Source organism: Leptosomus discolor, chromosome 1, assembly GCF_034619465.1.
Source record: "Leptosomus discolor isolate bLepDis1 chromosome 1, bLepDis1.hap2, whole genome shotgun sequence".
Classification (NCBI taxonomy): domain Eukaryota; kingdom Metazoa; phylum Chordata; class Aves; order Leptosomiformes; family Leptosomidae; genus Leptosomus; species Leptosomus discolor.
In genome coordinates, this window is record NC_141391.1 from 126383298 (window position 1) to 126402776 (window position 19479).

Sequence of the window (19479 nt, forward strand, 5' to 3'; positions counted from 1 at the left end):
CATTCTCATTGCTCTGATGGCTGATTTACACACCACAGTTCGTGTGGTTTAGACTGCTTAGAAACTGTACTGCCTACACAGGCACACACATAAACCTGTATGCCTAAGTGGCACCTCTTAGTAGGCTTAATTTTTTCTTCAAACTTCTTCATAAAACATGGTTGTGGCTGTGCAGAAGCCTCTTTTAACTAACAGTCAAAATAGTGACTGTATCAGGAGGAAATCTGGCTCACGCCTGTGTTCTCCAGCTATACTGCTGACAAGAGAGTGGCTGTGACGGAAAAAGCATGAGAAATGTTGGGGGGTGTCTTGGTTTGAAAGACAGGTGTCTGTGGAGGAAGGCAGGAGCCTCCCTTGAAATGGAAAGTGCGACCCCCTTCCCTCCAAATTATTATAATTTTGAAATTAACGGGCGTTCAGGCAAAGATATGGGGAATAGGAATAACAGTTCTTTACAAATATATATATATATATATAACACAAGGCAGGGAAAAAACAAACAACCCACTGGTTTACACTGACAGAGTCAGGAATACAACCTGACACCCTGTTAGGGTGGCAGTAGCAGTCCGATAAGATGCTGGCTGCAGTCCTCCTGAAGCGATGGATGTAGTTCTGTGGAAGCAGCAATCAGGTAAAAGAGTCTGGTCTTCCTCCGAAGGTCCAGTGGTAGGTAGGTAGCTCTTGTCCTCTGGAACTCCAGTGGGGGGAAAAGCTCCTCTGGGAATCCAGTGGAAGAAAGGCTGCTAGGGTGTTCAAAATCTCCGGTTTTATTTGGCATGGACTGCTTGGCTCCTTCCCCGCCCCCCCCCCCCCCCCCCCCGGGCGGAGCATCTCACAATGGGATGGGGAGTCGTGAGGCAGTTCCTTGATGGGCCATTAACAGGAGATAGCCCAGGAGCGAGTTATCGATGGGTCAGGCGATAAGGCATTGTTGTGCCCAGTAACAGGAGATAGTCCAGAGGGGGGAGGCAGGGAGCACCGCCCCACCTGGTCTCAACAGCTCCTGAAGATGGTAATAGAATATTTTTTTTTCTTTTGACACATTTTACACTGTAACCCAGGACAGGGTACAGGGAACACCAAGATCTTCAAAATCAGCCTGTAACAGGTTTGTCTCAGCCTCTGCCTCTTGCTGGATCTAGTCATCTATGTGGTCATTCTCCTGCTCATAAGAGAAGAGCTCAGTACGTCAGGCCATGAGACAATTTGCTGGGCAAAAAGAACAAAACCAGGAGGGTTTTGTCCAACACAGCCACATTATGGCTTCTGTGGAAATTCCCAACACTGGTTGCAACTTCCTATGTCTCAGTGATACGGGACAGCAGAAAAATGGAAAGCGACCTATCCACAGCATCTGATTGTTCCCAAAGAATAGTTTGATTTATGTCCTGGAAGAAGGAACAACTGTGGAATTTCTCTGTAGAAAGCATCCTTACAATTTCTCCCTTCTGGAGGGGCTCACTCACTGACAGTTTTGAGGCCTCCCAGATACTGAAGGAGACACTGAATAGTTAACAAACTGGAGCCTTTTCTACTTTGGACGTGGGTAATTCCAGTGCCGAACCTGTGCAACGTTCGTCCTCATCAACGGCTAGCTCTGTGCTGACAGGCTAGAATATGGGCCTAGCTAGAAGTAGTTGCCACTGGTAATGGTGTTGACATAGCTAGAGCCAAAAGGCAGAGAGGCTTTGCATGACTTTCTGCTTCAGCCACTGGCTCTGCTGGTTTTGGCCCGTTTTCTGAGAAAAGTGTCTCTACGTTGATTACTGCCGTAAGCGGAACCCAAGGATCCCGGTGACGCAGACCCCCAGGACAGCTACTGACCCGCACAGGGAAGCCAAAAGTTAGACTGTGTTTTCCCAGTGCTTCACCCTTGTGATCTTTCTGGTACACAGTCTTCTCTTTCAGGGTAGTGTGACACACAAAGGAACAGACTTTCTGGGCAAGTTTCTAAAGCAAGTTCTTTCTACTACGCAGCATGGGGCATAGAGACTAAAGTGGGAATACTTGTTTGTCACTCTTCCTCAGTTTCCTCGCGGCTCCTCAGCAGTATTTGGGAATTGGATTGAAGGTCATGGTCATAGGTTTCTTCTTCAGATCACTTGTCTTCTGCTGGACTTTTGCTCTGAACACTAGAGGCTCATTGTGTTTTTCTGTCAGGGCAAATCTAGCAATCCTAAACCCCCATGACTTAGGAAATGCAACGGGAGTTCTTCCCTGTCCAGCTGTACAAGGCCTGTGTCACTCTCGCTCCACTTCCCTCTCCTGAAACGGCAGGCCTAGCCCTTAGTTTCTATTTTGCTCCTACTTACAGGCTTAGAATTGGTTTGAACTTGAATTTATACAGATACCTTCCTGTCTTTAGAAACCCTTCTGTTCCAAAATGGTGTAACTCCTCTTGCAAAGATTCAGGGTCTGGATCTCCACTCACATTTCTGCATATAAAGTCTTAAAGCAACACTGGACTATATATGTGCTTTCGTTCTTTGGAACTCGTGCATGCTGCTTTGGGAAGAAAGGTTCAGTGAGTAGTGCAGCGCACATATGAATTGTATGTTTACAAAGGCTTGTCCCTCAATTAATTTTGGCCAGGCCTTTATGGGACTCAGCACAGCATTTCACTAACAGCAAGGCAAACTGCTACAGGTTTCCAAATGAAAGATTGTCCACACTTTCTGGTATGAGTAAAATATTGTTTAATTCTTGATCTAAACTAAAATGTGAAGGAAAAAAATCAAATATCTAGCTGAGGCAGGTGTCTACCACAGATAATTCCAGACCAAACTCATAACAGCTGGCAATATCCTAAATTGTAGAAAACAGGCTTTTATAATGGGAATTGTCGCACACTCTTAAGAGCTGACTGTATCAGTCCCACCTACAAGCACTCGCCCATGCTTCTGCACAGTACTTGCTTAAAGACTACTTGTGAAAGAACACAGTACAGTTTGGTAAGAGCAAAAGGCTTTTCCTCCCACTCATGTTTCGGGGGGTTCCTTTCTCGATTAAAGCTTTTCTGCCTCTCCTTTTTGTCTAATCCCTTTCCAAAGTGACAAGTTCCACTTAGCAGGAGGTCCTGAAGTCACTCCTATGACTTCCATTAGTCATACTGCAAAGGGTATACCCTTTCACATATATTCACATGTAAGTATATTCTTTCATGCCCAAAGAAAAGGGTCTACGGATTAAGGTGCCACACTGTCTGTAGCATAACCTAAGATCCACCTTGTTCCAGATTTCAGACTTCCTGTTTACTGTTGAGCAGGTAATTGCATGTAGTTTTCTAACTATAATCACATGCATATTGAAAGTGCTACGGTGAGAGTAATCATACTGGAGATTAAGAGGTTCGTACCTAGCAAGGTATTGCTAGCTTGAGATAGGTGGAACAGAGGTCACTGGGGAGCTCACATGCTGAGAAGATGTGGGAGGATTTTTCATAATCCTCTGACGGACAGATACACTGAGTAAAAAATAAAGAACCTGTGGGCACAGATTTGCTGTCTTGCAAGCAAGCATGTGTTGCAGAGGAAGACTTGAAACTCAATGATCTCGGTTTGTTTTGGTAATGGAAATTTAGAACTAATGGCTGGCTTTCTCACAAGAAGCTCCACCTACTTCTTGCTCACTTTGTACTATTATAGTGTAAACATATTGCATCAAGAAGGTGATAGAGCAAAAAAAAAGGCAAAGAAGATCATATGGAAAAGGCTTGAAAATGAAGCAGTTGGAAGAAGTAAGGAAAGGCCCAAACACTGCATAGCTTGTGTGCATTATTTTACAGTCTGTAATTAGTCACAATGTGACAGCATCCACAGAGCACAGGGAAAGACTATCCAGAAAGAATTAATGAGGGGCTTCATTATTTTGCTCAGCTGAGGATGGGCATCTGCTGGAGTGGCCTGCAGCTGAGGCAAACTAGGTCTGTTAGAGAGAAGAAACTGCAGGAGAAACAGCTTTGTTAGAAGTACTGGTGATAGCTTAATAGGGCTGGTTTTCACTTGCTTGACACAGACACTGAGCTGGAACTCAGAGTAGTGTCTTCTGCTGGTATGGGCTCTGCTCTCTTTCCTCCTCCAAGGGAGCTCAAGAACGGATTATCTGCAAATTGTGGAGAAGCTCCAGGTTGCCTGTGATCCTGTGGTGTTCAGAGTGCAATGCTGAGCCTCGTTGTCCCTGAGAGAAGTGAAACCTGTGGCTGGGTATGTAGAAAGGAGTTGTTAAAAAAGATGCTTGCTCTTTCTTTTCCCTCGTGCTCTGTCTGGATACCCGAAACTGCACAAAAACTTGCTGCTTCAATCTAAGCCTGACAGGCACTAGTGAGGAACAACCAGTGCACCTTTTCTGTGGCACTTGTGAAATTTTGGCCCAGCCTAGTGGAGGCACCTGGCTGTAGATGTTGCTTGGGCTCAAAGTTGAGAGAAATGTAAGTGAGGTGTGTCCTGATAAGTGTGTGCAAAGCTCAACTGATTCAAATCAGTTGAGTGCCTTCCATTTTGACAGGTTTGTTTTACTGTGGATACTCGCTGCTAGAGTAGAGAAGCTGCTAGAAGCTTCCCCTATGTCCAATGCAGGCAATGCCAGCCAGCTCCAAGAAGGACCCACTGCTGGCCAAAGCTGAGGTCATCAGCAATGGTGGCAGAGCCTCCGTGATAACATGTAAGAAGGGGAGGAAACAAAACAAAACAAAAACCCTGCAAATTGCAGGCAGAGGGAGGAGTGAGAATGAGAGAAACAAGTCTGCAGGCACCAAGGTCAGTGAAGAAGGAGGGGTAGGAGGTGCTGCAGATGCTGGAGCAGAGATTCCCCTGCAAGCTGTGGTGAAGATCCTGGTGAGGCAGGCTGTCCCCATGCAGCCGAGGGGGTTTAACAGTGGAGCAGATATCCATCTGCAGTCTGTTGAGGACCCCATGCCAGAGCAGGTAGATGCCCAAAGGAGGCTGTGACCCCATGGGAAGCCTGCGCTGGAGCAGGTTTGCTGGCAGGACTTGTGACCCCATGGGGGAGCCATGCTGGAGCAGTCTGCTCCTGAACACCTGCACCCTGTGGAAGGGACCCACACAGTTTGTGAAGAGCTGTAGCCTGTGGGAAGGACTCACATTGGAGAAGTTAATGCAGGGAGGGACTGCATGCTGGAGCAGGCGAAGAGAGTGAGGAGTCCCCCCAATGAGGAGTCCTCCCGGTGAGGAGGAAGGAGTAGCAGAAACAACGTGTGATGAACTGATCACAACGCCCATTGCCCATTCCCCGTCCCCATGTGCTGCTTGGTGAGGAGGAGGTAGAGAAATAAGGAGTAAAATTTAGCCCAGGAAAAAGGGAGGGGTGGGGGGAAGGTGTTTTTTAAGATGTAGTTTTTCTTTCTCATTATCCTACTCTGATTTGATTGGTAATAAATCAAATTCATTTTCCCCAAGTTGAGTCTGTTTTGCCCGTGATGGTAATTCCTGAGTGATCTCTCCCTGTCCTTATCTCGACCCACGAGCCTTTCGCTATATTTTCTCTCCCCTGCCCAGCTTAGTAGGGGGAGAGAGAGGGTGGCTTTGGCAGGTAGCCGCTGTTCAGCCAGGGTCAACCCACCACGCTTACCATAAAGCAATATCAGCAACCATAAAAGAGCTATTTGAAATGAAGTCCTTTCTCATGCTTATGATTTCTTTGCTTATCATCTCTGCTCTGTGGCATTGAAATGAGATGGTGACTCAACTAACTGTGCACAAATGTCCTCGGAGAGAAATCCATGCTTGCAGTCAGTCTGAAGTTGCATGACTTTTAGAAGATATTCTCTGGTGGTATATGCAGCAAGCTTTTGTGGAGACCAATAGACTGATGGGATTTAGAACCCTTCTTCCCCTGAGGGTTGCTTTCAGGGGAACTCGTCTCAGAAACTGAGCCACTTGTAGACAAACTTTCTGGTGATGCGAATGAGAGAATGTGTTCACCCCCACGGAAGGGTGGCTGCTTAGAAAAACTTTTGTCCAGAAATCTTGACAGTCCATTTATGAATAAAAAGGTGTCTGTCTTCTCCAGCCTTCCAGCAAAGAAAAGTTGGCCTCCTGCTGACTTTCATCATGGCTGGGCACCTGTTTATTTCCTTAGATCTGTTGGAAAATCTCTTGTTTGAAAACTAGTCCTTTTGACAAATAAATAACCTACCAAAGCCACCCAGGAAGAAACACTAGATGTTAAAGGATTCTGTCTCCTGTGTGAAAGCTATACTGCCCTGTAATGGCTGGAAGGCAGAGCCAAAGAAATTCAAACAGGAGAGCAGGCACACAGTTATTTTTCTCTTTAATCCTATAGTCAGGCTAAAGCTAGTTCTAGTATCAGGCTTTTCAAATGGTCCTGCTTTGACGGTGAGGACTGTTCCCACAGAATCTCTGAAGAGGACAGGTTTGGTCTCTTCTGTCATGATGGAAAATATCTCCTATCCCTTCTCCAGGAGGATCTGTGGCAAAATCCATACTTTTCTTTCAGGAAAATCTTTCTCAAAGATATGTTAACAGAGAATTGTAGTTAAAATACATTGAACTAGGGGAAACTTACTTGCTTTCTAGAACACAGGCCATTGTTTCTTTTATTTCTGCAAAGAAGATAAGGTAAAACTTGGGTTCATGTTTGAAGAAGAAACAAAAGCAAAGATTGGATTCAAATAAACCCCCAGATTCTGGAGTTACATGGCACTTTCAGTTGCCTCAACTCTCAGGCTGTACTGTTCTTCAGAGCAGTATTGCGAAGGACTGTAAACATAGAGCAGTAATTCACCCAGGACTGCGCTCACCAGCATAATGCCAAATGCTACATTACTACAACATTTTGCTCCTATGTCGTGAGCAGACGTGCAGAATAATTAAGCATCCAGAATTAAGAATGTGGGGGTAGAACTGCTCTTCTCTTCTGTTCCAGCCTTTGCTCTGATTCAAATGTGGACTGAAAATGATATTTCCTCATACATTCCCATGAGAATTCATTTATTGATATGCCTTCAGATACTTTTTTTTTCCCTTTAATCTAATTATTCATATCTTAGTGACTACATAGACTTGCTAATGTTCTTTCGGACATGTTTGTTGTGTGTAAAACCAAGGTAAGAGTTCTAAAACATACAATCCCCTCTTTAGTTGCTATCTTATGTGTCAAGCAAGTAGTAACACTTACCATTTAGGGTAGAATGAGAGTTCTAACCCAGCCAAAACAGCAGTTGATTCATTGTGGGGATTTTCTGTGCATTTTTTATTGTTGTTAGACTTCAGGGAAGACTTCAAAGTTTCTAGACATTGAATCTGAATGTTTAATTCTAAGGCTGTTTTAGCTAAAGCAACTTGAGGCATTCAGAATGTCAACATCCATCATAAATACATTCCCAGCTCTGCCTTTGGTACAGGATTCTTGTCTGGTCTCCTCTGCATGGTGTTTTCAGTTGTAACCCTGAAAGGGTTGAAGCGGGTGAATATTTGCTTTATCTGATGCCCTGTGTTTTTGTGCAAGGCTGGAGTGTTGCAACGGATGTATAAGCATTGCTGTGTAACCCACAGTGCACACAGCTTCTTTTTAGCCCATCTCCTCAACATTCAGGAACAATCCAGCTCCTAAATATGTGGGGTTTGCTGGGGGATTGTTTTGGTTTGTTGTTGTTTGGAAATCATGGAAACAAGTGGTGACTTGAGTGCTTCAAGAAGACGAGCAGATACTTTTCTGCGAGTGTGCTACCTAGCCATGGGTACAGCAAAGCAAAGAAGCAATTGGTGCGCCTAGCCCTGACCTCTGGCTTCGACAGCCACTTGCTCCTGAACAGTAGCCTGCCTCGGCTGTTGCTCCAATAGTAAGCAGCACAAAGGCTCATGCAATCCTTCCAGCGAAAGTCTTGCCAAACCCACTTGTTTTCACTGCGCAAGTGGCTGTCTTGCTCAGCAGTGGTGGAGCAGGACCTTGTTGCTGTGCTCTCAGCAGTCAGCGATGCCGTTCCCTCTGCTAGCTCACCCTGCCCTGACTGCTCTTGAGAGATTAGCTTGGAGCTGGACATCCCTTTCAACAGCACCAAGCTTCCTGTGCTGTCAGTCTGGGAAAGCATGTGGAAAGAGATACGGTGACCCTGCCTTTTGCTTTTCACTTCTCACACAGCTGGGTGAAGATAAGTTTTACACCAGATACTAAAGAATCGGAGGAAACTTGTTCTGCCTTCAGCACTGAAGGGTGTTAGCACTGTCTGGGCATGACCCCCAGCTTTCCCCAAAAAATCACTTATAACCTGAGACCTTTTCTTTAAAGGCCGATGCCTGCACATGTCCCAGGACAGAAAAGTGACAACAGGGGCTCTAAACCTGCTTTTGCAGAAAGTTGCTGTGCCAGCAGGGCGGAAACTGGGAATAGCAGGGTTAAGTAGAAATGTCTGGGGTTTATTCTTCTTTATATACAAGAGGAGCCCTTAAAATTGAGGATCTCCGTCCTCCCTTGCCGTCTGCTCAGTGTTTTCTCTCCCACCATAAAGAGAGATTGGCTCTAACTGGAACACAACTCCACTCTCCCACTAGACCACCACCAGTGCTTAAGAGAGGACTAAGCAGGCAGTGCTGTTTAAACAGGTAACCTCACCTGCCCAATCCCTGGCCATTTCTTTCCATCCCTCTGGTTGCCCCTGCCTTATGGCAGTCTTGTGGTAAATCAGACCACAAAATTGACTCGTTCTTGCCTGCTATGTTCCCTACCTCCATTCAGTGAGCAGCCACATAAACTTGTGCCAGTGTCAGTGATAGGGACGTTATGGAGGTGGGAATAAGCTGCTAGCAGGAGGGGTGAGGGCACAATCTGAGGTCAGTTTCTGATGGCAAAAAATGCCCATAGAGCAACAGCATTTTGATATGTATGAATCCTGCTGATACGACAAATTAAAGATCAAGGAGGAGGCTGGGAGTTCTTTTGTTTTCACCTCTAGCTCTGGCTGCTGTAGTACTTTTTTCCTTTGGAACCACCCCCTTGCCTTAAAGCAAGGGTTTTTGCCAGCCACCCCAAAAACACCGAGCAGGACAGGCCGATTTTTGCCAGTGGTCTGCCAATTTGGGCACTTGAGCACATGTTACTTCTTCACTGACATGAGGGGACATAGAAGCAAAAAGATGCAAATTCTTCATAAGGGCTTCTGAAGAAATCCAGTCTTATTCTCCCTAGAGCAGGTAGATTTAGGAAAACAAGTATGTGCCACTTTCTGCATCTTTGTCCATGTGTTTATACACGAGAGGTTGTCACTGTGAGAAACACATTTTCCTGTTCATATTCTCCTCCTGTTTCCACTTGTCTGAATCATAGCATGTGGAAGAAAAGCGGGATGCTCTACAGGTTGGTATGATAGCTTGTGACTGGGATGAGATGGGTTTGTATCCTTGCACCGAGCTTCAGCAATCCTCTGTGAAGTGAGAGCATCTTTTGGTCTCCCAGTGTTCCTGTTCACCATACCCAAACAGAAGCAGGGGGGACTTGTAACACTGAAATAGTGGTAACGTGGGAGAGACACAGCTGGTGATGCTGGAGCGGTCTCTCAGAGAACATTCTGACAGTGAACAGGATGTGAGAGGGGGGTTATGTCATCCTTTGGGGCAGGCTCACCAAGTGATGAAAAAATGAGTCTGTGGCCAGTCTGCAGTCTCTCAGTTGGGCACGACTGCTGGGGAAAGACTGAAACTTAGAAAAGTTGGTTCTTTTTTGAGGGTGGAGGGAGAAAAGCTAGTGCAGTCTCTGAATCTGTTAGAACTCTTTCCCCTTATTAAGGCTGGGGATTTTATTCTCTTCTCTCTGAGAAGAACAATAGTTTAAATCTGGTGTATGTAAAAAAAAAAAAAAAAACCTGCAAACAAACAAACAAACCCCCCCCCACACACACACACACCCCAACCAAACCAAAAACCCACAAACAAACAAAACATAAAAAGGCAAGCAATCTTTTCTTGCTGCCATGGTTTAATGAAGAAAATGAAGCCTCCCCTATCTGCTTGCTTCACGCCCCCAGTGGGATGGGGGAGAGAATTGGAAGGGTAAAAGTGAGAAAACTTGTGGGTTGAGATAAAGACAGTTTAATGGGTAAAGTAAAAGTTGCATGTGTAAGCAAAGCAAAATAAGGAATTCATGCACTGCTTCCCATGGGCAGGCAGGTGTTTGGCCATCTCCAGGACAGCAGAGCCCCATCATGTGTAACAGTGACTTGGGAAGACAAATGCTATCACTGTGAACGTCCTCTCTTCCTTCTTCTTTCCCCAGCTTTTATTGCTGAGCATGATGTCATATGGAGTAGGGGGTCAGGTGGGGTCAGCTGTCCCATCTGTGTCCCCTCTCAAATCTGTTGCGCCCCCAGCCTACTTGCTGGGGGGGCTGTGTGAAAAGCAAAAAAGGCCTTGTTGTTGGGTAAGCACTGCTCAACAATAATAAAAACAGCTCTGTTTTATCAACAGTGTTTTCAGCAGAAATCTAAAACACAGCCCCATACCAGCTCCTGTGAAGAAAATTAACCAAAACCATGTTCTATCTCCAGTACCAACAGAGTATTAGTACCGTCCAGGCATGTTCCCCAGGTTGGCCAAACCAGCATATTCTCCCTCCTTTGTTCCCTACCATTTACATCATGCTCAGGCCACACACTATCCAGTACATCCTCATTAACCACCACCCCTGTTCCCATCCTTTGACATCTACACACAGATATTATTCCCTTCGTTTGTTGGCTACCCCGCTGTGAAATGTCCATAAGCATCCATAACACGTTCGCTGCGCTCATTTAGCCTATGGCTTTGGCCTCCATCTGTTATGGTGGTCACTCAAGACAGGACAGGTGGTGTGTTGGATGGAGTTACCGGGCACCAAAGCCAGCTCAGGTTGGGTCGCTGCTGCACTTGCTCTGCTTCTTGTAAGGCTCGTCCTCCATTGGTTCAGGTGGTTCCTGCTATAGTACTTCCTATAACATGCAGCTCAAGTCATGGGTTAGAACAATTTAAACATATGCCCATTACAATTTCCACCCCGGTCTCTTTGGACCAGACCATAGGGTTTCATACTGCAATGAACTCCTTCCCTTTCCCCTGGACTCTGTCTTGGACTTATCCATGGACTGCAGTCCCTTAGCAGTGTACCTGCTGCAAGCAGAGCCTTACCTATGAGCCACAGTCTCTTCAGGGGTATGGCTGCTGCGGCATGGACTTACCCACAGCCACAGTTCCTTTGAGGTGCACCTGCTCCAGCGCAGCCTAATCCATGGGCCACAATCCCTTCAGAGGTGTACCTGCTCCACAGCAACAGTCCCTTCAGGAGTGTAGCTGCTCCAACACAGCCCTACCCATGGCAACAGTGCCTTCAGGGTGTACCTGCTATGCCGTGGACTTATCCACGGCCACGGACGCTTCGAGGTGCTTCAGCAAGATCTTGTGCACAGCAACTGACACATCAAGGTGTACCTGCTGCAGCATGGACTTATCCTTGGGCCACGGTCCCTTCAGAGTTATACCTGCTCTGCCACAGACATAACCATGGCCACAGACGGTTCGAGACGTACCTGCTCTGGTGTGGCCTCATCCATGGCCACAGATGCTTCAGGGTGTCCTGCTCCCACGTGGACTCATCCACAGGTCACAGTCCCTTTGACTCGAGTTCACACTGGAGGTCCAGCCTGCCCAGTACAGCAGCACAGAAGCGGCAGCGAGGCCCTGCCCATCTGCCAGCCCAGGCGTGTGGCCATTGCTGTTGCCAACATGTCCCCAGGCGCAGCAGAGTAAGATGGTAAGCAGTCCCGCAAGGAGCGACAGCAACAACCAGCCACTAACGAGCACTAGACTAATTTCCAGTGAGGCAAACAAGCCCCATGGCAAGCACTGGTGCCTGCCAATTAAGACCTAAGCAGTTATGACAGCTATAAATTCACTTAGCATGTTCCACTCAAGTCTGTCATTACCATGTGGTGAACACAGCACTAAGAAGATGGGTGTCCAGTGAGGGAAAGGCAGAAATGTTCTTAGTTCCTCCAGTAGCTGCCCAGGAGACCAGACTGCAACTCTGACTGTACAAAGCTTGGGTTGCTTTATCCTCCCTCATGCCAGAGGATTTGTGCTGGCTTTGAGAGGAAATGGACCAAGGACCAGGGGCAAGGCTGGTTACAGAACCCCGTGCCCTCTGGTATGCGAGTTTGATCTCTCTTTTTTTTTTTTTTTAATCTCTGATGGAGGATAGAGAGACTCTGAGCCATTTGAATGGAAACTGCAACAAAGGATGTGAGATATTTTTCTTTCTGGCTGGACACCTGACCAATCTGGAGGAAAGGAAGAGAAATGTAGTAAGTAGAGCTCAACAAGAACACGTCCTGAATACAACTGACAGCGATGGCTGTTGCTGACCTGGGGCATGTCTTTGTAGGTATCGTTGAAATTTTGACTTGCCCTGCAGTTGGTGGAGAGAGGAAAGGAAGACGAGTCTTCTCTGTGTACCCTCTTTGTCTGTAACGTACTCAGTAAGAGCCGAGCAGAGCTGCAGCTTTGCAGATGGTCTTAACGTAAAATGAGACCACTGGTGGAGGAGCTGTGTGTTTGCGTGTAGGTTGGTATGTGTAGGTGCTCAGCGCTGGCTTAGCTGCCGCAGAGATGCGATTTAGCTGCGTATAACTCGTTCACAGCCAGTTGATGTGCACTCTGGAAACTCAGGTAGCAGGACAGCTACAAATATCATCTAAAGTCAGTGTGGTTTTCTGCTTGCTGGCCTTTTGATAAAGCAGCTAGGTTACCACAAAGCATTAGCAGTCATTTTGTTAGCCTCTGAATTGTTTATTCTTCTAGCTCTTGTCTCTGAGTTCATTCGCGTTGTGTGTCAGCTCTGCAGAGTCCAGACTCTGTTGTGGCCAAACAGCCATACGTGACAACAGATGGACAGAACGGGGCTGGCTCTGCAGACGTGAAAGGAGCAGCTTCACGGCACTGTGCCAGCAGAATCGTGGCCTGCATCCTGCAGGTGCCATGCTGCAGAAACCGCCCCAGGCAGCGAATTACACCAGTTTAGCGGCTGCCCCAGGAAAGGGTGAGGGGCAGCAAAGTAGCAGTAGAAAAGCTGCACAAGGGAGGGAGCATGGTGACATGCATTGCCTTTGCTGTGTAAAACTACTCTATACATTAGCATAGTGAGATTAAAACCTTGACATTTTTTTTATATTGCTGAAGTTCGGGTGAGATTTTGGCCCTGGCTCCTTCAGTAGCTGGTTCAGACGTGAAATGAGGCTCACAAAGCCTGAGATGTGGTCAGTCATGGGTAGAAGCAGTGAAGGAACAACAAAGATCAGGGTCGTGTTCCGGCTTTGTGGAAGCCGTGGTGTTCCCTGCTCTCTACCCTCTCCTCTTCCCTGCACTTGTAATGCCATCAAACTCAGCCTTCAACAGGTATTCTTCTGGCCTGGGGGTCTTGGCAATCGCCCTATCTTGTCAGCCTTAAACCTGGTCTGTGTGCACAAGGTGCTACAACAAAGCTAACAAATATGGTTGAGATTCACTGATGCCCTCAGAAGGGCTGAGGTTTGTGGACACTTGTGTAGGCTTGCCCCCCTCAAAGAGCCCCCAGCTCTCACAGAGGAGTTTAGTACTTTGCTTCTGCCTTTTACCTTCTCTGTAACATAGTAATGCCCCAATTCTTAGCCCAGCTTGCTGCCTGAGAGCTAGAGATCCATGGGAGTGATACTCCAAAAAACCAAACCAAACCAAAACAAAGAATAAGGAAAAAAAAGGTTTAGTCTGGGATTGGAAGAGTTGTAAAGAATGTAGAAAGGCCTAACAGCTCTGCAACCCAAGCATGTGAAATGCACAAACACAGGGTAGCATGCCTAGCAAACGTGCTCCTGCAGTACCTTCCCACTTCTGCCCTGAGGTAAGCTGTCATCTCACAGGAATATCGTTAACATCTCATTGTGGAGATTTAGCAAAGTGCACGACCGTAGCCAGTGGGAAAGGTCTCCAGATGTATTACAGTTTGAAACAGAGTCCTCTGTATAGTAACAACGATGAGACATGGATTTCTGCTGAGCATGGAAGAGTGAGGTGGGTCTGAAATACCTGTGGTTCCGTGGAAATTTCAGGTGCATGGTAATATTCAGCTCTGATCTGAATATTCATGTCTATTCAGAATAGAAGCTAAGAAATGGTGCAGAGGCACAGCTATGTTCAGAGGCTTAGTACTGGCAGTGTGTCTTTGAATGAAAGGTTAAACTCAAGGGCTCCCTTGTGATAGGACCAGTAAGATGTGTTTAAAGAAATCAGTACTAGAGAACTGGGTGCTGTGGGCTGCAGCTGTCTGGATTATGCAAAGAGGTAAATGGGTGTGAGGCTTAGAGCTCAGGATTGTACTAATTTCTACGCTTCATGTAGCAACAGCTGCTCAAGCTCCAATATTGTCTCTCTCTCTCTCTCTCTCCCCCTTTTCTGTAGCTGTTGGTGAAACACTTCAGAATTCTTATAGTGAAAATGAGAGTTGCTCAAATTTAGCTTTAGTCCTGTGTGATCACCCTGGGAAGGCTGCTGCTCATTAGTATGCAAGAAAATGTCTTCTGATTTATTTTATCCTGTAAGACACGAGACTTAAGTATGAGGATACAACATATTTGAAATGGAGTGACCTCATTTTATACAATGTGAATTTATTTCCTATTGCATATATGTTAGATTTGGTTTTATGAAAAATGATTGACGCCTGCATGAGTGATAACAGCATCTATAGTTGCACTAGAGAGATGATGGAAGACAGAGCTGACAAGGGTCAGGCAGGATCTGCCCTGCGTGAGGTCCTGAGGCGTACTGGGAGTTTCGTTCATCTGTGCTCAGGTGCTGAGTTAGAAGCAGGCCCAGACAGCTCTGCAGCTGGAAGGTGCCTTGGCTTGTACTGGTTTCTCATTGTCCTAGGAAACAAGACACCAACACTGTAAGTGTGAGGACGAGGCTGCTTTGGGAATGCGATTTTGGGCTCTAAAAACGCAAGAAAATAATTCCTCCCCTTTATTTGGTAGAGAAACAAACGAACATAAGGCTTTTCATCTGTCATCTCACACGAGCATGACCAGAGCTGGCCATGCTCCCGCCAGCACCAAACAGAGAGCTGCCAAGAGCTCCGGCAAAGCACGGAGCTCAAGTGACTTGAACACAGTAGTTGGTTCTGCCTCTGTGGTGTTTGTACTGTAATTCTGGGCAGCAGTTGCCCCTTGTGACAGACAGGCTAGCTCAGGTAGACTCATCGGCCAAGCTGCCAGACTGCTTCCAGAACTCCTCAGCAGTTACAACAGCAGATCTGTTCTGCCCTCCTGCAATACTTACTGCATTTCTACATTGGCCCTGCCTTCCCTGGCTTCCTTTGAGTAGGACAGAAAAGATCAAAAGTCTGGCTCCAACCTCAGAAAGGTATTTTGCTGCCTCTGTAATCTTCACAACCTGGCAAGCTTTGTCCAGATCCCTCCATCGGGTAGACAAAACCAACCATTCCCTTTGTATTTTTGCTTTGGAAGGAAGTATGGCAGCAGGAAGAAGGTCCCTGATGCTCATGGATGGACTCCCTCTCCCTCTGCCCCAGCTGTGCTGTTACAGACCTCAGACAAAGCCCCATGAACATGGGCTCAGCTGGTGTGTTTGTGACAGACTAAGGTGACGGCGCATGACGTGGATTTGTACCAGAAGCCCTTCTGAGCTTCCCCAGGACTGGCCAAAGGGGCTTGCGTGTACCATGTCCCATACATACCTGCGATCACAGAAGATGCAGAGATGAAGAACAGCAAACAGGAAGAGGAGGCCCAGAAGACTACTAAGGCTGATGACACAGTGAAGAAAATGTGTATTCTCTAAAGAGAAATAGTTGCTTTTTTAGGTACATCTCACAGACCCTGTGTTTACCCTGTGCCTATGTCAGGATGGCATCTTCTAGACAATGCTCTAGTTGTGCTGTACCTTGGAGGATGACCTAAGGTAGCTGGGATACAGTGCCAGGCACAGAACTGGGAATAAACAATGTCGCCCCCTACCCGTGATGGAGGAGCCTTGTCTTTTGCTGTAGGGGCACTAATTAGATCCTCCTCCTCACCACTTCCCATAGTCCAGCTGCAGGCCTTGCGTGGGCACCCCAGCAAATTTCAGCTCTGATTCTCTTCCAGCTGAGTACTTCTGAAATATGTATGGCTGCACACAACTTCCCAGCAACATCTTCAACTTCACCGCTAAGGCCTTCACCTGTCAGCCAGTCTTTGGAAGCTCTAAGGTGGCTTTCAGTCTTCCTGTCACAACCTATCCGTAACCCAACAATTAGCAAGAGGTAATGGTACCGCTGGATTACAATACACAGATCTGGGTGATCATACCATTGACATCTTTGTGTGGCATGAACTTCTGAATAATCCTGCCTTTCCATTCAGCCTCATTGGTGGAAGGGAAGACCACTACATTCACCTCCTTCCCTAGAATTTCACAAAGGACTTTACAGTTCTGACAGCACTTCTTTTTATCCTTCCCACCCCTCGACAAAGTTCTCACTGGAAACTCCAGCTCAGCTGCACACTTCCTGCTGCAATCCTACCAGTGCCACTGATGTTTGTCCTGGTGCATGAACAGAGGGCTCAACGGGGATGGCGAATGCCAAGCGCGCAAAGGGAAACTTACTTGAGGGATGACAGGGTATGGACTTGCTCTGGTTCCCCGCTGGGTGCGACACAATGCAGGTCGTATTAGTCACATTGGAGCTGTATGCTGTGAACTTGCTGAGAACGGTCACTGTCCCATCATCATGGCCTTCTTCCTTGGGGGTGGAGTTGCCCTCTGGGACCCACAAGATCCGAGCAGCCGGCTTCCCTCCTGCTGCCTCGCACACGGGGTTCCCGTGGTCATCACAGTACAGGGTCAGCCGGGGAGGGACTGCAAAGCATCAGGAAGGGGATATGCATGGAGTTAGTTTGCCGCAGCTGGGATAGGGTGTTCTTGTCCTCTACCCAACATGAACCCAGTGAAGAGAGGAGAATAAGCTTGGAGGTGCTGTCCCATTACAGAGACATGGGCCAGAGTCACAAGAGACAAAGATCGTGCCTTGTTTTTTTCCTTTTGGACAACTCTCCCCATTCAGCTGAGTTGCCACAGACACGTACCATTAGTCGAGGTTTCCCTTGACATTGAAGTAGGAATTATCCCAAATACTGGGCTGAATTAGACTTTTGTCCTAAGCAGCCATCGTACCTGTGGTTTAAAATGTATTTGAACACCAGCATAAGAGGAAGTCGGTCTGTTCTTATCGTCTAGATCAGAATAGCCTGTGTTTGATAGAATATCTCAGCACTTGGAAGTGCTACTCCCACAGGCTTTACTTGTCTTATATTAGTGTATTAATCGTTGATCCTACAGGATAACAGGAAGCACATGCGGAATCTTCTGTTAGCATATTGGACTAGTATATCCCCCGGTGCATGGGGAGAGGAGCTTTTATGTCCAGGCCCAGACACGGTCCTTTGGAGAGCTGCAAAATGAGGAAGGAGTCCCTCACCCAGCACGGTCAGGTGGTACGTCTTGTGGAAATTCCCTTCTGTTGCTCCTACTTCGCAGGTGTAACTTCCCTCATGGGCTATTCCCACTTGCCGTATCTCAAGGGCAGGATCCCGATTTGGTCTGAATTTCCAGTTCATGCTGTCGCTGCAGTTTGTTCTGGCTGTCTTGTTCTGATCAGCCCTGTATCCCAAGGTGCAGGGCCCCCCAACATTGGGGCTTATATTCCATGTTAACAGAGTTATATTTGATTTGTGAGGGCAGGTGAGCACAGAGCTGCTACCTGCTGTTGCTGACTCTCTGTGGTTCCCTGAAGGAGAGAAAGAAGGAGAAGGATGTGTGAGAAGGTGCCCAGGGATGTCACTGATAGCCTTGGAGTTCTGGCCTGTGCTTCACAGAGAAATGTCTGCACTGTTATACCCCAGGGTAAGGCCCTGTCTGTGCCAGCCCAAGAGCTGCATCTCTCTTCATAGGTGGCTATAGGTCTCCAAATTCATGGCTGTATTCACATGCATTGGTCCTTGTTTTCACTTCCTCCCTCTGTAAGGTCCTCTCCTTGGAGACTGGATAAATAACATGACTGGGAAGCAGAGTCTGAATGAGCCGCAGAGCCCATCTGTATGGGAAGATCTCTCATGTTGCTTTTCCCTCAGCATGACTGCCCAGTACAGCAGAAAAAATGTATGTTTGAAGACATTCACCCCACTTTTGTGCTGGGTATAAGAAGCCCTCCTAATCAGGTGAAGTGTACTGGTGGCATTTTCTGCCCTGCCACTCCAAAGCTTATATGAGCCAATTTCACTGATTATAGTGGTGACGGATGAAATAGTAGAGGAGTATGACATTTATCTGGAAAGAAAACACCTTTGTGTTTGCTGTTTGATGCAGAGATCCCTGATAAACTCAAGATCACTGCCTTGTGAGCTGCCTTACCTGTCCTAATAAAAACAAACAAGAAAAACTAACAAGAATTTGCATAATTCATGTAGAGTAGGGAGGAGAAGGATTATAGCTGTATTTTCAGATCCCACATTTTTGGAGTTAACTTTTCTAAGTATTTAACTGAGTTTGGAAAGTCTTATTAAAACTTTCATTTGAATCTAGTGTCATAAAATCCCACTCTACTTCATTAGTCAGGGCCAGTCACTGATACCTAAGAGCAAAGCTTGATAGGGTGGTCAGACTGATCAGAAAACCTCCCATCAAACATGTTTTTAATAAATTTGTTAATTGTCACAAAAAATACTGTACTTCAAGAAAATCATTACCAGTTTTCATCAAATCATTGAAAAGACCAAGTTCAACAAGTCATTGATTGACATCTGAAAAGGTCTAGTAGCAGCTAGAAAGGTTTTGATTTGCAGGTTACTGGTTTTCCATCAAAAAGTCCCTTCAGCAATTTGTAAAGATCCCTTCCCCTAGGCTTTTTTCTTTCCCAAAGAAGGATTGAGTAAACAACATCCTGATACATCGTCTTTTCCTCCTTTCCCTGTAACAGAAAGTTGGTACCAAAGAACCGTCAGAAGTACCTGTGGCTCCTGTGACTGCAGTGATGGTGAGCAAAACAATGGTGTACATGGTCTTCCTGACATCTTCCGAAGTAGCTCTTGCATTTGTGGGTGATGGGGGTTTCTTGCACCATCCAGCTTGCTGTGAGCTCCCCATCAGCCCCTGCCAGTGATCCTCAGCAGCCAGAGTCACTGCTCTTCCTGTGCTCGAGAGGCCCTCTGCAGCTAAAAGTGGGTGTTCGTCCTAGTGCAAAGCTTCTGTGCTGAGAATTGGTGAACAGAGGAAATGGTATTGGTATTTTCTCCCTGACCATTGGCCTTCTGTATCATGTTACTGCGGGAAGACAAACTCTATAGCAGAACTTGCACAAAGTCTAAGCAGTGTGATTTTCATGTCTGGCTCTGATCTCACAGTGAGAATTTTATCGTTGGGAACCAGGGGAAGGATATTTCTTAGC

The 19479-nt window shown here is 46.6% G+C and overlaps 1 protein-coding gene across 1 annotated transcript; it reads right to left on the reverse strand.

Annotated features, from left to right (window-relative positions):
• Positions 1–14670: 14670 nt before the first annotated feature.
• LOC104347782 (cell surface glycoprotein CD200 receptor 1-B-like) lies at positions 14671–19178 on the reverse strand. Its single transcript, XM_086464085.1, has 5 exons — positions 19043–19178; positions 17515–17823; positions 16644–16895; positions 15733–15832; positions 14671–14902 (listed from the first exon to the last, which is right to left on the reverse strand). The coding sequence occupies exons 1-5, from the start codon at positions 19176–19178 to the stop codon at positions 14815–14817; spliced, it is 885 nt and encodes a 294-aa protein (XP_086320211.1). The 3' UTR covers positions 14671–14814.
• Between the last annotated feature and the right edge of the window lie 301 nt (positions 19179–19479).

Bases quoted from the DNA above. Each gene is read 5' to 3' on its own strand.
- LOC104347782 (XM_086464085.1), bottom strand. From the start codon at position 19,178: ATGGGGAGCTCACAGCAAGCTGGATGGTGCAAGAAACCCCCATCACCC. The intron at 17,824-19,042 runs GTACTTCTGACG...TCTCTCCTTCAG, and splicing joins TGCAGTCACAGGAGCCACAG to GGAACCACAGAGAGTCAGCA. The intron at 15,833-16,643 runs GTAAGTTTCCCT...ATTTCTCTTTAG, and splicing joins CATACCCTGTCATCCCTCAA to AGAATACACATTTTCTTCAC.